The 15194-nt window shown below is 36.7% G+C and overlaps 1 protein-coding gene across 4 annotated transcripts in view; it reads right to left on the bottom strand.

Annotated features, from left to right (window-relative positions):
* LOC306864357 (spermatid perinuclear RNA-binding protein-like) overlaps positions 1–15194 on the bottom strand; it is a 94032-nt gene that overhangs the window by 3674 nt on the left and 75164 nt on the right. For all 4 annotated transcript variants that reach the window (XM_079408341.1, XM_079408343.1, XM_079408340.1 and 1 more), the window contains exons 10-18: positions 14028–14125; positions 10697–10802; positions 10179–10262; positions 8683–8894; positions 6300–6455; positions 5961–6095; positions 5140–5280; positions 4744–4876; positions 3211–3261 (exon numbers count right to left, since the gene is read on the bottom strand). In XM_079408341.1, the coding sequence (XP_079264467.1) occupies positions 3211–3261; positions 4744–4876; positions 5140–5280; positions 5961–6095; positions 6300–6455; positions 8683–8894; positions 10179–10262; positions 10697–10802; positions 14028–14125 (1116 nt within the window). The remainder of the gene's footprint in view (positions 1–3210; positions 3262–4743; positions 4877–5139; positions 5281–5960; positions 6096–6299; positions 6456–8682; positions 8895–10178; positions 10263–10696; positions 10803–14027; positions 14126–15194) is intronic.

Here is a 15194-nt window from a genome sequence, read left to right as displayed (position 1 = left end):
TTTTATTTTATTAATAATGTACAAATCTAATAACAACAATAACATTTTAAAGTCTATGTATGTTTTTCAGTTTTACACAAATTAAATAACTAAATTAATTTTTTTCACTAAATATTTTTTGTTATTTTATTCAATGTATAAATGTACACATTTTATATTAGAAATTATATTTGTATAAAAATGTAAAAACAAATGTGGTAAAATTCTAGTGAATTTTTCTTTATTTCTTTATTTTAAACTGTAACTATTGTTTTCTAAATTTAATTTAGAGTCTTTAATTTAGAAAATTAAATTAGAGAATTAATTTGGAAAAAAACAACAACAAAAAAAACAGCTTAATATTGTTGTGATATTCATGTGGTTAATTTTAAATCAACTTAATATTCATTATTATTCAATATATTGTCCAGCCCTAGTCTTAACTACTAAACAGAACTATCTAATTGAAAGCGTCTGGAGCATACATGTGAACTGTGGGTAGGGGCACATGGAGGGTTACAGGAGTGATCTGCCGGCTGGCGCTCTTATGTGGAGTGTTCATTCTGTGCCGTGTGTGTGTGTGTGTGTTTGTGTGTGAATAGTAGTCAGTCTCACAGTCGTTCCCATTTAGAAATCCCAAAGCAGCAACAGGAGGAAGAGGGTTGGACAGCGTAAGATGACTGGTGAGAATTACTGCATGCACACAGCTCTCAGGCACCAAACCGGAGAGACGTCAAAGAGAGGGGCGCACTGTTCTCTTACAGCACAATACCGGGTTTCACCTTCCACCTAAAGGAACAGTCTTTATGTGGCAGGCAGAGACCAGGGCGCTGGGAGCAACCCCATATCCACCCACCCCCTCATCCTCCGAGAAATAAACACACCAAACCCAGCAAACACCCTCCAAATTCAGCCTGGTTCCCGCTGAGCCCACCTCACCTAGTCCCCCCTGCACATAAGGCTCATTCAAAGCATCTTCATCTGGGCCTGACCGGAGAGGCGCTCCTAAAACACCACTAAACAGACGGGTGAGGAGTTTTTGTTTAGAAACCCGACGGACTTTGTGCGCATTCCTGTATGTGTGTGTTCAAGTGTTCATACGTTTCTGAGTGGATGAGCGTCCCGAAACGGTGTGTTTGCGTGGAGCATAATGAAATAAACTATAAAAACATCCCTAACATGACATTTCAAGATTTCAAACAGTTACGATAAGAGCGCGTGAAGAATTTTAAATGTAAAACACGACAGTTCTCTGAAGCGGATGAGACGGTGGTCCTGCAGAGGTGTCGAGCTCTGTTTACATCGATGTGTGAGAAAGACTGAAGATCTGCATGTCAGTGTTGTTATTGTTGAAACTAAACCCGCTGAAATTTGTTTTTAATTCAAATAAAGCTGAAATTAAATAAAATGAATATTCACTGAAAAACTTTAACTTACATTCAGTTACATTCAACATTTAAGTACTATATAATGACTACAATTTAAATCTATATATAACGAATAAAATGGATAAAAGCACTTGAAAATACTTGCAAATTGAAAATATAAAAATATAAGCAAATTCAAAATATTAATACTTTAATGGTATAAAAATAATACTAAATCACTGTTCTGGATGTGCCTACTTCTCTACTGTACAGCGTGCAAAAAGCAGTACATGATATGAGCAGTATGTCTGAAATTACACTATATAAATCAATAGGTGAAACATACTGCTGAGATTTTGAAGTGCACATCTGATGGACAGTTTACTGTCCCATGAGGCCATGGGAGAGGAGCTGTAAATGTCTGGGATCTTGCACTTCTCTTAATGGTCAAACACTTTGTCAGAGCTTTCTCTAGTATGCAGGAGGTCTTAGGATGAGGGAAAGTTTGGAGATTACACAGTGTTTACTAGTATATTAACTAGGGTTGTCAATTCAGCACACCGACTCAGTGTGATTAATTATTAAATTATGCCATATGATTTTAACCAAGAAACCATAATAAGGGATTTTATTACTAACAGAGCAATTCAAGCAGGGGTTTTACCAAAAAGGAAGATAACTATGACGTTTTAATAATTATCCAAATTCTATGAAAATAGCGAAGTCCACATCAGAGCTACAATGATATCAACACAGAGGACTGATATTGTTGTTATCACTTACTGAATATATTTTTTTCCAGCTAATGATTGATAAAACTGACAGCAAATCAGAATCCAGCAACTCTTAAGGTCCTTGCACACTGAGTCCGAAATTTTTATATGCATTTTAATTTTTTTTTGTATTCGTCTTCCTTTCCTAACAAAAGGCTTGATACAGATGTGAAAATGAAGAAAATCAAACCTGATCCGAACTTTATGACAGATGAAAGTTTCGGAGGCAGCGTGTAAACATGACTGACAACGTGAGGTCGTATTTATTTTTTAACGTGTGAAAATTTCGGATTCAGCATGCAAAGACCTGAGCATTTAAAGCAGATGCTAATAAAGTTATCCTTAGTTATATTTCTTCCTGTAAACAGGTCTTTAGACGACACAGACTGAACGTTTAAACCGGTTTTAATGTTGTTCTTAAATAAAAAAAAATCTGTAATCTTTTACTCACCCTAAATACCAAAGTTGAGCTATAATCCATAAAAAATTTATTTTGTCTCTACAATGCAAGTCAGTTGTTATTTAGACCCCATTGTGTGAACAAAAATGATTGAAAATCACCTTTTCTTGTGTTTCACAGTAAAAGTCACCTGTTTGAAACAAGATGAGAGTGAGTAAATGACAATTTTCATTTTTAGTTGAACTATCCCTTTAAATTGTATACGCTCTATGTTAGCTAGTCGCAGCACTAGTCTTCAGACTGTGTTTAGCGCGTTCTTCCTCTCAACCCATCAGGCCCAGCGGCTGCTTTGAATGGTGTAACTCTATGCTGTAGACAGCAGCACTACGCTGACGCTTAGAGAGCTGCCCAGAGTCAGGAGAAACGGGCCAAGCGTCGAGCAGGCAGACTAGACGAGCAAAGTCACACTCAGGCCAAGTGCAGCAAGTCTTGCTCCAACCACAGTTAAGAACCAAAAGGTTATGGTTCATTTCCATCGTCCAGGGAGTCATTTCTCTACGGGATTCTTTGGGGATGTGATTTTGGGGTCTGAAAGCCCAATTTGAGAGCTGAATGGGGGAGTAAGTGGGGGCAGATTTGGACCCTAGACACTGACTGGAGGAAGGGAGGACGGGAAGGAAGGGGTACGTACCGTATGCAGGAGTAGCGGCCGCTGCGCTGTACCCGTATGGGGCTCCAAAGCCTGCGAGAACACGGCATTCATGATATATGGTGAAGTGTTAACACTACCTCTGACCTTTGACCTCACTGTCATGAGTCATGTGACAAAGCCTTTCTGAAGACTATTATGCAAACTATATACACTGCCTGGCCTTGGCATTCTCATCCTTGAATATGGACATGGGTATGTCTTCTGACAAAAAGAAATGAAAAGCTACACACTGCATTAGTTAGGGTTAAAATAATTGTTGCCAGAAACATATTAATCACTGCAATAATGATTCAGTCCTTAAGTATTTACATATTTAAATCCAGGGAGGCCAGGCAGTGCGATAATTATATGTAAATAAATACAAGTAAATAAATGAAAATAATAACATAATACCATGCTAAAATACAAGAGCAGGTGCTCCCATTCAAAATTAAGGCATATTGACTCAAACTATGATACAACATGACATTCTCTGCAAATGTTCAATTTCTGTATCTGAAGGAATTATCCAAAGTAAAATGTAAAAATTAAATGTAAAAAACAAGTTTCATTATAATAAACTTGATCACCTGTGCAGTACACCATTGGTGACTGTAAAGATTTTTGAGCATAGGTACTGGTCAATAGCAACAAAATGATAAGTTTTCAATTTTAAATGTATTATTTTTTACTTAAAATTTAGTATCGTCTTTTTATACACTACTGTTCAAAAGTTTGGGGTCAGTACAAGTTTTTTGAAAGAAGTCTCTTATGCTCGCCAAAGCTGAAATCGATCTGAAAAAAAACTACATTATAACAGTAATATTGTGAAATATTAACAACCGTTTTGTATTTTAATATATTGTAAAATGTAATTTATTCCCGTGATCAAAACTGAATTTTCAGCATCATTACGCCAGTCTTCAGTGTCACATGATCCTTCAGAAATCATTCTAATATGCAGATTTTCTGTTCAAGAAACATGTCTTACTAATATCAATGTTGAAATCATTGGGGCAGTCGTGGCCTAACGGATAGAGAGTCGGACTTGCAACCTGAAGGTTGCAGGTTCGAGTCTCAGGTCCGTTAGGGATTGTAGGTGGGGGAGTGAATGTACAGCGCTCTCCACCTTCAAAACCACGACCCCCAGCTGCTCCCCAGGTGCTGCAGTAATATGGCTGCCCACTGCTCTGGGTGTGTGTTCATGGTGTGTGTGTGTTCACTTGGATGGGTTAAATGCAGAGCACAAATTCTTGGCCTCACTTCACTTTCGCTGCTTATTATTTTTGTGAAAACTACTATACGTTTTTATTTTCAGGATTCTTTGATGAAAAGAACGTGCAAAAGTTCAGCATTATTTTATTTTGTAACATAATAAGCGTCTTTACTGTTACTTTTCGTCAGTTTACTTTTGAACAAGTGTAAATTGTAGCTGAATGGGTACTTCTGTAATATAAATACATTGTTGCATGTGCCAAAAAGTAAACAGGTCTTTATTCACTATAGAAACACTGTCTGGCATCAAACACATACCTGGTGTGACGTATCCAGGTGCTGCCGCAGCGCTGACGAAGGCTCCTCGAGTGAGGGTGGGTCTTCCTCGCCCTCGTGCTGCTTGGACCGCAGCGGCAGACACAGCAGCAGCTGCAGCTAATGCCCCTTTACTCTACAATACACACACAGGCTTTAATCAGCAACGAGAAGCTACAGCAATACCAAGTGTAGGGTTGCCACAGATTGATTTCTGGAGAAAAGAAATGAATTAGTCAGCAGGTCTCAGTTTCAATGAGGAAATATTGATCACAGAATATCTAATAGAGCAGTCATGGATTACCAAGCACTGACCCTGGTTATCCCAGGAACAGACTGAATACTGAACAACCCTATATGGATGTTATTGGTCACTAGTCGAAGCAACTGATGACCTACCTGAGGGATTATTTTTTTCTTCTTGTTGCCAGCAGCATTAGGTCCGGAGAATAGTTTTTCTAGAGCCGCGAGGGCAGCGCTGGCTTTGGCTACTTTCTTATTGGGCCCTGCGCCACGAAACTTCTGCCCGTCCACTTCCACCTGCCCACGAGAGCATGGGATGAGGATTTTGAACAGGAAATAACATCAATGACTGATATCTGAGATTACATGCATATTTTGGTAAAAAAAAAAAAAAGTCTCTTGGGTATGTTCACCAAGGCTGCATTTATTTCATCAAAGTAATATTGTGAACTTTTAAATAAAAATAGCACTTTTAAATTCTAATATTTCACAATATTACTGTTTTACTGTATTTTAGATTAAATAAATGCAGTCTTGGTGAGTATAAAAGACAAAAAAAAAAATTCCTCACACTTTCTAAAGCAAATGTGAATGATTCTTGTCATTGAAAAAGTAAGCTCTACAATGCTGCATTATTGTGGATTCCCCAAAAATCTTGGGTCCCTCCTTAAAGGATTTATTGTGCATTTTGTTTTCCACCAAGTTAAAAATCAATTTAATTTGCATAAAGCAATGGCACACCTCTCTTATCTAAATTCAGGAAAGAAAAATTCATTAAAGTCATGTCTGCAGCACAAACTGTGTGGGACATGTTGCACAACGAAGATTAATTCTTGGGTTAGAGATTCATTCGAATCCCTCTCCCCCAGTACGAGTAATAACAATAAAAGTAATGCTCACTTTAGCACACACCACTAATAAACAGTCTTATAGGCAAACAGGGATTAAGTGGTACATTTGTGTCTGGTGAGGCCAACCTCCATGACGAAGCGTTTGTCGTGACTTCCTCCGCTCTCTGAGATGAGCTCGTACTTCAGCCCGCGACGTTTCTCATTCAGCTCCATGACTGGGTTCTTCCCGCTGGCGGTCAAAATAGGACCCTGAGTTCGCACCTGGATGCAAAACATGTTCTTCAACAGAACTGAACCAACACTGAACTGGCTGAGAACACCACCGCAAGCATCACACACACTTCAGTATGTGTGTCGTAAACAGAACCACAATCTTGTTTAAAAGCACTATATAAATAAATGTGACTTGATTTGACTAGAACATAGTAAAAGCATTTACTAAACATTCAGTGAATGTGTGTGTACCTCCAATGTGTTGGAGCTGTCTGAGGTGTGTGATGTGTTGTTATTGCTTGAGTGTGTGCATGTTTCGCTCTTGCCCTCCCCATCCGACTTCTCGTCTGCACTCATGGAGTCCAGGTCTGTGTCGAAGCCTGTGGGGTAACCCATCGCCTGTAGCACCTACATCACAAAAACAGCATCACAACTAATCCAGCATGGACGTCACACAGAACATGACAGAGAACTAATAAGCGAGCAGTGGCTTCAGATGACTATAATGCAAGACTGTCATTTATGTAAGAACGTTGTGGAAACGTTTTTGGAGCAACATGACTATGAATAAATGGTGAAATATTGTAACTTTCCCTATTCAAAACTACGCCACATCAGCCCTCATTTTAATGAGGACTTTACTTTTGTATGTAAAATGACACCATGAGAGAAAAGTAAAGTCAAAGTATCTTTAAACAAGAGACTTCAAGTTTTGGCATGAAAGATTCACAAAATGATGAAACATGCTGGGAAAGTTCAGTTCATCTTTGTGGCCATCAGTGAGCAGGCGGAATCAAAAGTGGACAGTTCCTTGGATACCGAGGTCATTATTGAGAGTGAAATCATCACTGAGAAAAGATTTGCTTATATAAAAGGTCACGGAAATATGCCTACACCACAGTTGCAAAGCGGAGCTGCAGATCTCTGTAAATCAAGTTGGATGTTTAACCAAACAAAATCCTGAATAGATAAAGAACTAGACACAAAATATATTACACATATACTGTATATTGGGGTGTACAATATATTATTAAATATTGTATCAGTTATCAGCCAATAGAAATGTTTTAAATGATCAGTATTGATATACATTTTCTCAGATCCAGGGTGAATGCATGCTTTAAGTGTGAGCTTACACAGAGGTAAGGGATATCACCAGTGTTCATTTGTCAGTCTGACCCAAATTGGGGCTTTCGTTGCCATTAATGGCTGAGCTCTCACAGAAAGAGGATTAGTGCGGTCCTATGCTCCAGAGCCTTTGTTCACCAGCACTCTGGGATTACATAGATTTGAGTTCTTTTTGCATTCTGGGAATCACTGGTGTGTGTATGTGGGAAAAAGCTTAACCGGTCTTGCTGAATGACACATTGCTTTACTGTCCTGCTACAGTGACAAGAGGGTTGAATCTACAAATATGGTTCAAGAAGGGTCATCTATAACACTAAGAGACCGATTTAACCAGGGTCATGGGATCAAATGTACAGCTAACAAGAGCTTAACACCAGCACACCAACTAGGTTTGCATATGTCAGAGACCTGATCACACTGGAAAATGTCTAGTAGTGACAACTGGAGAGTTAATATATATTGTAAAGTCAGCATGAAATCAAAATTGACAATTTTTACTTTAATACATATTCATGGTCTAAATGTGCAAAATGTCAAAAAAAAAAATTGCTTTGTAATTTGCAATTTCGCTTAATTGAAATGAAACCATAATAATAATAATAATAATAATATTACTATTGTAATATTGCACTGTACATTAAAAATAGTATTTAAGTATAATAATAAACTAGTTTGTAGTGCTGTCAAACGATTAATCGCATCCAAAATAAAAGTTTTGTTTGCGATTAATCGTTTGACAGCACTACTATTTACGTTTCAGTGCAATATTACAATGGTTACATTTAGATTTTAATATTTGTGTTTAGTAATTATAATTATAATACACATAATTTGTAATAATCAATAACAAAAATGTTTGCTTTTTTATTTAGGATTAATCAATTTAATTTAAATCAAAATCACGACCAATAAAAACAGTTGTTAGCTGAAGTGCTAAATCTAAATGAAACTTCGATTACATAGAAAAAGAAGAAGAAAAAAAAAGGTGTCGAGAGGATCTGGAAATTATGCAAGCCAGGCTTGAACTCAGGTCACCCGCATCAACACTGTGGTTATTATTAAAGGAAAAGTTCATCCCAATATAAAAGCTGTCGTCATTATTTACTCATCCTCACCCAGTTTTTTGAAACTCGTACGACTTTTTGTTCCGTACAACACAAAAGAAGAAATTATGCAGAATGTTCAAGCTGCTCTTTTCCATACAAGTGTTTAAAGTTCCAGTATAAGGCGGCTTCAAAACACTTAAAATACACCACATGGGTAATATGGACTACTTTTATGGTGCTTTTTTATGCATTACAGCCCCTAATCAACATTAACTTCCAATGCATGGAAGCGAGCAGTTCAGACATTTTGTCTGATTTCTCCTTATACGGGTTTCAAAAGACATAAGCATGAGTAAATGATGACAAAATACACATTTGTGGGTGAATTGGTCCTTTAACAACTTACATAATGGTCACCCCTTCAATCACATGATGCAAATACAACTGACGTCCAGGTGTACCTTTACAGCCACATGCAGCTTGGCGGTCTTCTTAGAGGAGCCAGAGGCTTCGTAAACAGTGCCGTCGACGTCTACAGACATCGTGAAGACGGGGGCGTGAACCGGACCTGACTGAGACAGCAGTTTATACTGCAGCCCCGGCCGGATCTGGTTCAAGCGCATCAGAGCGTTCATGGGTTGATTTGAGTCTATTGCTTTACTGTCAAGAACTGCTGGAAGGGAAAGAGAACAGAAATAAACGTTAGCGATTATAGCGCAAAGGAAGCGCTCCTTAAACACACAGCTCATCTTCTAACTTTCTATGATCCCTTCGTTCCATCAGCTGGCTAATTGCGAAATTTTGCTGCTTTGAAAGCGATTTATTTGAGTCCGGCGAGGAGCACAGGCTGAGGACAGCAGCGCGGCTCCAAGAGAAATTAAGAATCAATGGCATTGATTTCCCAACGGTTGTCTGCTTCCTGTACGAGAGAGCAAGAGATGGAAGTGCAGCAGGATGAGGAGCAAGAGAGAAGAGACGGCAACAAATAAAAGCAGAGAGAAAACTGGTCAGCTTACCGAAGAGGAAGAAGGTGACAGATAAGCAGAAAATATACATTAAAAAATGAGACGTGTTGCTCTTTAATCATTCTAGAAAGAGGACAATCACTTTTTAAGGCCAAATAGGGCCATAATGAAGAAGGAACGACGGAAGAAGGAAGGTTACTGTATTAGCGTTTCCTTGCTAAGCAGGATCTGTCATGAAGCACTTAGAAAACTTTGGTTTGGTGAGGCACATCACTTGTATAGAACTTTTAATACAAGTACTAAATTCATACATTAGATTGACGTCATTTACAATTTGAAAATATTATATTCATCATAAAGTTACAAAAAGGAAAGTTATCAGTATTAGCTGATCAACAATATACTAAAATTGCATAATGCAATTTAAAGGGATAGTTCACTCAAAAATGAATGCGCCATGGTACTCTCATGAGCGCGCGTCGAAGACTGACACGGAAGAGAAGCATTTGTTGAATAAAGTCCTTATTTTTGTTATCTCTGCGCACAAAAAAGTATTCTCGTAGCTTCATAAAATTACGGTTGATCCATTGATGTCACATGGACTATTTTAATGATGTCCTTACTACCTTTCTGGGTCTTGAACGTGTTAGTTGTGTTGCTGTCTATGCAGAGTCAGAAAGCTCTCGGATTTCATCAAAAATATCTTAAGTGTTCCGAAGATGAACGAAGGTCGTACAGGTTTGAAACAACACCAGGGTGAGTAATTAATGACAGAATGTTCACTATCCCTTTAATGATAACAAATGAGAAATATTTTTCACAATATATAATAAAAAACTTTTTTAATCTAAAAGGAAATTACCATTAGTCAATTAACCGAACACTGCCATTGACAGATGCACACAATCTCAATAAGTATTTCAATTACACATTATATAATTACAAATTAACTGGTTTAACCAATATATCTGTCTATCGTTGCTCAGACTGACCTTTTCTCAGGTTGCGTTTCATCTTCTTGATGAGGTCTTTGTCGTCCAGCAGACCATCTTCATAAGGTCTCTTCAGCCCTAGACCTGATACAAAAGAGCAACGTGATGATGAAACACACCTACAATGAATTACTAAAATACATCAAAAACAGACTCATAGAGCTGTATGACAGTGTGTAATATTTCAGATTTATTTTATTTTCATGTCATTCAGCAGCACTAAATGGATTTGCAAAAATAATGACTGTTTTCAGACAACACTATCTTATTTTGATTGGACAATCATTTAGCCCCGCCCCCAAACTCCCACCAATGCCGGAGTCAGATTTGCTGTTGTCAGGCAGATTAGGATGTTCAGACAAACAAATATTAAAACTAATGTTTGAAGAGTGTTTCACAGGTTTCAGAGAAATCAACCTACGCACATCTTATAGTTGTATCTACAAATTAAACTAGATTAAACTAAATATCAAAAAAATTACACTGCCTTAAGTAATTAATTAATTGTGTGTGCTCACCTTCTTTATCTGACCAGGGGAATTTCTGTGAAGGTTTACTTGAGGGGAGAGGGTCCATTTCTAAGACCTTATAGATCTGCCCAAAGGCCATGAGCCGCAGAGCATGCTGGAACACACATAAAAAAAGTATCAAAGTTATCGCAGAGCAAACCTAAATTATCTGCTCCTGAGAGGGAAAAAAAGTCTCAATGTACCCTGAAGAAACATCCACACACTTATTTTTTAATAATAAAGCAATAACTCTCTGCTTGAGCCCACAGACCGCCTGTAGATGTGGAACATCGGCACTGAATCACCACGTTCAGAGGAATTATGGGGGACAGACTGCCTCACAAATAACTCATGCCACAACTAACTCACATTAACTCATCTCAACAGATATTGACAAAGCTGTTTACTTTAGTTATAGCCCATTACGAGACCACATAAGGTTTGGCTCCAAAAGTATCTCTAGAAAAGATTTGTGAGCCCATTTTGGTAAACACCTTTAATTACAGTAATCTGAGTGAAATATCACCACTGTGAAGTAACTATTTTAATACGGTCCCATACACAAACATTGACTCTAGATGAACTAATGGAACTGTTATATAATGTTCATTTGGGTGGTTCGTCACCTGATAAAACTAGATTGCTTACATTATAATCACTGGAAGTGCCTGATGTTTCTTCACTTCTTTCTTGATGTTTGTAAAGGTTCATACTTAAACTATTCAAAAATAAATAGATTTTTTTTTCTAGAATTTATTATCATATATTTAATAATAATTATTATTGTTTTATATGCTACCGTTCAAAAGTTTGGGGTTGGTAAGATTCTGTAATGTCCTTTGCTTACCAAGGCTGCATTTATTTGATATAAAATACAGTAAAGACCGTAATATTGTGAAATATTACGGCAATTTCAAATATCTGTTTTCTATTTGAATATATTTAAAAATGTAATTTATTTCTGAGATGCAAAGCTGAATTTTCAGCATCATTACTCGTCTACAGTGAATGAATACAAAGTTCATGAAACAGCACTTATTTGAAATAAAACTCTTTTGTAACAATACAAAAATGTCAAATCTGATCAATTCAATGCGTCCTTGCTCAATTTCTTTCTTCAAAATCTTATTAACCCCAAACTTAACTAAATAATTATTCACCCACTTTCTCTCGGTTTCCCAAGTTTAGCGTTGATGATTACATATTGTTCCTAAACTAAAGTTTGAAGTGACATTTTAGGTTAACAAGCATTAAGAATAGCAATTTAATAAGCTAAAATTGCATTTTAAATGAAGCTAGATTTACATTTTCCTTCCATCAAATTCAGTGATTACACTCACAGCTCATTTTGAACTCATGAACTCTTCATCACTGAGTAAATTGCATCGATAAGCACCATCTTTCAGCCTCATGTGTGTTGACAGAAACTCTCTCTCTTGAATGCAGTATTTCTGCAGGTAGGCGTTACTACGGCATATCACCGCAATGCATCTCATTTATGACTACGGCAAACTGCAGTAAAAACAAATGCTCATTTATACCCGCATTATCTCCAAAAAACCTAACGCGTCACATTCACTAAAGTAGATGAATAAAACAAATATATATAATTAATTATTTTCCCCAAAACTTCATATACTGCTTTTTTCAAGGAAATTATACAATTTGATAAATATGTTAAGCAATCAAACATATTCTTAGCTTTAGTGGTGTGTAGAGTCAGGAAGGGTGTGTGTGTGTGTGTGTTTGTACTGAACTTCTATCTGCTGCAAAACAATTAGACACATTGTGATTCTGCTCTCGACTGCACAAAAGTTCAAAGGAAAAGCGCTACAGAAATCTACTCAGAGATGCAGTGCACACACACACAATCCCCGAGGCAGGGAGGAAGATTCACGGGCCGGCGTCGTATCATTTTCCCACGCTCATTAGAGAGCCAATCATCAAGGTGCTCTATCAGGATAAGTGTGTGTGTGTGTGTGTGTTTAGTGTGGATGATACATGGAACATTCACAATATATTTAATATGATTTCACTGGTGATGGAAAATTATATCATTTTAATGTGCAGGGTTTTTTTTTATTGGCTTTTAGTTTGCTGCATTGTGCTAACACCATCTCTGATTTACTTTTACTCCCAGATGTTTTCCCAGAAGACAAAAATATAAAACATTTTGTTCAGGACAAACAAGGGACTCAAGAACAACAATCACAAAAAAACACAGGAAAATCTAGGTAATCAAGTGTATGTAAACTTTTGAACATGGTCATTTTTATAAATTCAGCAATGATCTTATCTTGTGGATTATATATAACATCTTAAATATAAAATATCTTAGTAAGGACAGTACTAAATAAAAAAAAAATAAAAAACAACAACATGCATTTTGCATGATAACTCTTATTTTGGTAAAATAATTAACATGTTGACCATAATTTTTTATACACGGCCACTGTTGACAAGTAGGTTCAAATTATATAACAGATCTATTAAAAATTAATATTCAATCAATTTGAACCAACTTGTCAACAATGGCTGTTTGGTCTGTTTGGCCTCGAGAATATTGTATCCATATGTGACCCTGGATCACAAAATTAGTCATAAGGGTCAATTTTTTTAAAATTGAGATTTAAATTTATATATAAGCTTTCCATTGATGTAACGTTTTGTTATGATTGGACAATATTTGGACGAGATACAACTTTGAAAATCTGGAATCTGAGGGTGCAAAAAAAATAAAAATAAAAATACTGAGAAAATCGCCTTTAAAGTTGTCCAAATTTACATTTACATTTACATTTATTCATTTAGCTGACGCTTTTATCTAAAGCGACTTACAATTGCTATATATGTCAGAGGTCGCACGCCTCTGGAGCAACTAGGGGGTTAAGTGTCTTGCTCAGGGACACATTGGTGTCTCACAGTGGATTCGACCCGGGTCTCTCACACCAAAGGCATGCGTCTTATCCACTGCGCCATCACCACCCCAATTAAGTTCTTAGCAGTGCATATTACTAATAAAAAATTAAGTTTTGATATATTTACAGTAGGAAAATTACTAAATATCTCCATGGAACATGACTTTTACTTAATATCCTAATGATTTTTGGCATAAAAGAAAAATCTATCATTTTGACCCAAACAATGTATTTTTTGGCTATTGCTACAAATATACCTGTGCTACTTATGACTGGTTTTGCAGTCGAGGGTCACATATAGGCTAGAATCACTGATAAGACCGGTGTGTGTGAGACATAGCAGTAATCTAGATAGCACAGCTGAGATAAGCACTGCTCTCCTCTTCTCACTGACACCTGCATCTCACACACACTGCTTGTACCTGTGCGTTGTACGTGATGGCCTCCGCCTCCTCATCCGTCATGGCCGACAGGGTGTTCGTCGGCTCCTTCTCACAGGGATCATGCAGGCCTGGTCCACCTGGAGAGGAAACCAAAAATATTTATATTATAAACGTGAAATACATTCTACAATTTATATGATTTACATAGATGACAAGAAGGACCCAGTCAAGAGTTGAGGAAACTACTATAAACTGTAATGTTTCATAATTTAGTGAGTTACTCCCCATCACCGCAGGTGAGCAGTTAATTAAACTCTAAAGTCAACCTTTATCGTTTAAATTATGCCTTGAAGGTCCAATACAAATATATATTTTTATGTTCACGTAAGTACATAACATTGAGGCTTATTTCCCATGCAAGCCAATCAAATATTAATGCCTGCATCTCATTATTAATGAATAAGTGAAAAAAGAGTATAAGAGTAGCAAGGGATGGACTAGTTATGTCAAGAGCAGATTAATGAGGCTCCATTATTCCTCTGGACCGCAGAAAGGAACTAGAGCTTTGCAAATGAAACCCAGATCTGATAGTGACACCGCTGCTGTCATCACACCACACAGGACTTATTCACATTTATCTTGCATATGCAGATATTTAGGAGCCTTTAATAATTTTCTGTTTCACTTTTCTTTTCTTTTTTTAATTAAAAACAACATTCGTAATCATATCAGGTACCAGCATAGATTTGTTTTAGCAATTATTTAAAAACAAAAAATATAAATTACCCACAACACTACTTATAAATTGAGCAATTGAGCATCCTGGTCCCTGAAAAATGTATAACCGTTTTCTTAAAAATATGAAGCAGCACAACTGTTTTCAACATAGATAATAATCAGAAATGTTTCTTGAGCAGCAAATCAGCATATTAGAATTAGAACAGGAATAAATTACATTAATATATATTTACATAGACATTTTTTTACTGTATTTTTATCAGATAAATGCAGCCTTGAGCATGAAACGCCTTTTAAAAACATTTCAAAAATCTTACTGGCCCCAAACTTTTAAACAGTAGTGTAGTAGTGAAAACGGTAGTGAAATTTAATTAACCACAAAAGATAACATGTTCCATACATACAGTATCTCACAGAAGTGAGTACACCCCTCACATTTTTGTAAATATTTTATTATATCTTTTCATG

The sequence above is a fragment of the Barbus barbus genome, assembly GCF_936440315.1.
Source record: "Barbus barbus genome assembly, chromosome: 45".
NCBI classification, from domain to species: Eukaryota; Metazoa; Chordata; class Actinopteri; order Cypriniformes; family Cyprinidae; genus Barbus; species Barbus barbus.
The sequence above is the reverse complement of the archived record's forward strand: the minus strand, read 5'-3'. Positions and strand labels throughout refer to the sequence as shown.